The sequence below is a fragment of the Corticium candelabrum genome, chromosome 17, assembly GCF_963422355.1.
Source record: "Corticium candelabrum chromosome 17, ooCorCand1.1, whole genome shotgun sequence".
In the NCBI taxonomy this organism is placed as follows: domain Eukaryota; kingdom Metazoa; phylum Porifera; class Homoscleromorpha; order Homosclerophorida; family Plakinidae; genus Corticium; species Corticium candelabrum.
In genome coordinates, this window is record NC_085101.1 from 228,238 (window position 1) to 231,170 (window position 2,933).

General features: G+C 39.7%; 2 protein-coding genes across 2 annotated transcripts; both read left to right on the plus strand.

Annotated features, from left to right (window-relative positions):
• On the plus strand, positions 1 to 881 carry LOC134193481 (uncharacterized). The gene is made up of 3 exons (XM_062662308.1): positions 1 to 423; positions 500 to 670; positions 744 to 881. The coding sequence occupies exons 1-3, from the start codon at positions 175 to 177 to the stop codon at positions 879 to 881; spliced, it is 558 nt and encodes a 185-aa protein (XP_062518292.1). The 5' UTR covers positions 1 to 174.
• Positions 882 to 1,177: 296 nt separating this feature from the next.
• Positions 1,178 to 2,219, plus strand: LOC134193416 (uncharacterized). The gene is made up of 4 exons (XM_062662249.1): positions 1,178 to 1,323; positions 1,375 to 1,508; positions 1,582 to 1,929; positions 2,074 to 2,219. Exons 1-4 carry the CDS (start codon positions 1,270 to 1,272, stop codon positions 2,180 to 2,182), a joined length of 645 nt encoding a protein of 214 aa, XP_062518233.1. The 5' UTR covers positions 1,178 to 1,269; the 3' UTR covers positions 2,183 to 2,219.
• The last annotated feature ends 714 nt before the right edge of the window (positions 2,220 to 2,933 follow it).

Consider the following 2,933-nt stretch of genomic DNA (forward strand, 5'->3'; position numbering starts at 1 on the left):
GGCAAACCGCCTATACCATCGCTTGTAATGCTGTTTGTAGAAGGTATGAACAATCTAAGCCGCAAAGGTTAGAGAACAGTATACCTATGATCGAGCTAGGACACGCTGAGAAATGTTTCTAATTAATTAATCATTATACACTGTATTTAGGCTTTGACTGCAAGCCTTTCGGAAATGCTCATCATGTTCATTGCACAGCTAAAGCCATTGCTTGTGTCGCAGACTTACCTGCAGAAGCTGACGTTTTATGTATGTCTCATCACTCTGGCAATTACAGCTGTCTACTCTGCGAACAAAAAAGGTGTGCATGTTTCGAGACGACGCGGGCACGTCCATGTCTTTCCCTTCTCGGAAGAAGCTCCAGCAAGAACGAAAGAGTCCTTTAAACGAAATGCACGAGAAGCAGTGCGATTGCAACAACAGGTATGCATGCATAGTTAGTCCTCTATCTATTCCATGCAGTTATTTTCTTTCATGTAATTTTACGAGTACATATTAGACTGCAGGAGTAAAGACCGCTTCACCGGTGCTTCTTTTGTGCCATTTTGACCCAGTGAGAGGCACTGTCATCGACTACATGCACGGTATTCTGTTAGGAGTCACAAAAACGCTGTTGCACCGTTGGATTGATAACGAGCACAAAGGAGAACGATTTTATATTGGAAATAAGGTGGCAAGTGTTCTATTTGTTTTTGCTCATGTCTCGATTGTCATAAATTTAGAAAGTTATCTTTCGTTTCTAGAGAGAGCTGATAGATCAATGCCTTTGTAGCATTAAGCCTCCCGACTATGTGAAGAGAGTGCCTCGAGGTCTACAGTGTTTAGGACGCTGGAAAGGTCTGCATAGATACATAGATACAAAGTGGCTAGACATGCGTTGAAGTATAAATCTTCGTCTTGCAGCGTCAGAGTTCAGATCTTGGCTTTTGTTTTACGGTATTCCCTGTCTTTGGGGAATTTTGCCCAGTTGCTACTTGAATCACTTTGCCTTGTTGACGGAGGAAATTTTTATCTTTCTTAGCGCAAAATTATCTGAAGACGCTATTAAGAGAGCAGAAACCGTCTTACAGGTCTTTTGTGAGCAACTAGAGCCATTATATGGTATTTCAACAAATTTTTACTCAATTTGTCTTTAATAATTAAAGTTTTTTTTATAATTTTAAAGGTGTTAACATCTGGGGTTTAAATTTTCATAATCTTAGACACCTTTCACAACAGGTGAGAAATTGGGGGCCTCTTTGGACTCATTCTTGCTCCTCGTTTGAAGACATGAATGGATGTATCAAAAAGTTGGCCCATGGCACGGGCAATGTCATCTGCCAGGTATAATGTGAAAGAATGCTTGCAATTGTTTGTTCTGTTTTATTTGAAAAGATGATTTTATTATTGAAACAAATTGCACGGATGTTGTCCTATGCAAAAGCAAGTGAAATGAGTTTCAGTCCAAAAACATCTACCTCCGGCAAATCTGCCACCAGAAGTTTACCATTCTCTTCAGAGTACTTAACGTGAGAACTCATATTAACTTAACTTAGGCTTCGTGGTTTTGATCTACAAGCTTGCGTACGATATTTCAATCAGGTTTAGAACGCTTGGACCTGTTACAGAAATTGACAAAGAAGACACAGTGCTAGCTTTAGCTAGAGAGTTAGGCGTTTCATGGGAAAATCTACGTGAGTGTTCTAGGATTCAACGCCGGAATACCGTCTTCTTTACTAGAACTTACCAAGCTTTTCAGCGAAGGGACCCGACCGTTGTTTCTCTTGAAACAAATATGTGCGCCATAGTGCAGAGGTGGCTTGTTGATGTCAGCAAATACAAGCTGTACGCAGTTGTGGAGATGCTGACAATTGTGAAGAGAGAGCTTCCCCAAGAAGACAGATATCCGATGCTGTTAGCTGTCTGCAAAAATAGCAGAGCCAGTCAGAGGTGACACAATGTGTTTTACGTTCGTGCATGCATGTGTTCCAAGTGTACATTATCAGCATGCATGTGTACGTGATTAAATGAGAATGTCTGTAATGAGACTACCAATTATGTAAGACTTACTTGTTTCGTTTTCTCTATGCTTAGAATTGTCAGTTTAGAAGACGTTCACGACAAAATCGTCTTTATCAAGGCAAGTAGACATTGCCCCCACAACTTCGTAATAGGGAGACCAAACTCCTACGAAACTTTTTGAATATATTACAGGGATCGAGTAACGGGAGCGATGGCCAAATTACACGAAACGACAGGGAGTCACACGGAATCACAAATAATTATAACGAGTTTGTTAATATGACTTGGATGCATGTTACAATAATAATGGGAATCACGCAGACTACTCTACATGTACGAGAGATTACGCTGATGATATTGTTTGTTTGTGTTTTATAATAATATATGATGTCGGAAGATGATAATGATGATGATAATGATACTCATGATGATGCCATAAAGTAGGATATGAGTAAAATTCTTTAAATTTGTGTATCATATAATTATTACATATTGCTATGGAAGAGCATACAATATGTGGCTTGAGCAAAACTATCATGATTTCTATCTTGCCATGAAAGCACAGAAAGTAAGGTTGGCATCATACCCTGTTTACCATAAATTTTTTACCTTGCCATGAAAGCATGGAATCTAGGGTTACCATGAATGCCCAGTTCTTACCATGCCTTGAAAGCACGGTAATCATGGTTTACCTTGCTTTTCCTTGCAATTCCCATGTTCTCAAAGCACGGTAACCATGGTGTAACCTTGAATTCCCTGCTATTTCCTTACTACACCTGACACGGGACTGCTACCATAGAGTACTAGCTAAGAACTCGATCATAGCTGTGAAAAAAGAAAAACACAGCGTCAGTTATAACTTAAACGTACTGTAGCAACAGTTTGATCAGGATTCAGGAATTTTAGAACGCTCAACGTGCAACTTGATAGAA

Coding starts and splice junctions, on each gene's coding strand:
- LOC134193481 (XM_062662308.1), top strand. CDS start 175: ATGCTCATCATGTTCATTGCACAGCTAAAGCCATTGCTTGTGTCGCAG. Junction 424..499: donor CAGTGCGATTGCAACAACAG/GTATGCATGCAT, acceptor AGTACATATTAG/ACTGCAGGAGTAAAGACCGC. Junction 671..743: donor GATTTTATATTGGAAATAAG/GTGGCAAGTGTT, acceptor TTTCGTTTCTAG/AGAGAGCTGATAGATCAATG.
- LOC134193416 (XM_062662249.1), top strand. CDS start 1,270: ATGAATGGATGTATCAAAAAGTTGGCCCATGGCACGGGCAATGTCATC. Junction 1,509..1,581: donor TTCTCTTCAGAGTACTTAAC/GTGAGAACTCAT, acceptor TATTTCAATCAG/GTTTAGAACGCTTGGACCTG. Junction 1,930..2,073: donor AATAGCAGAGCCAGTCAGAG/GTGACACAATGT, acceptor CTCTATGCTTAG/AATTGTCAGTTTAGAAGACG.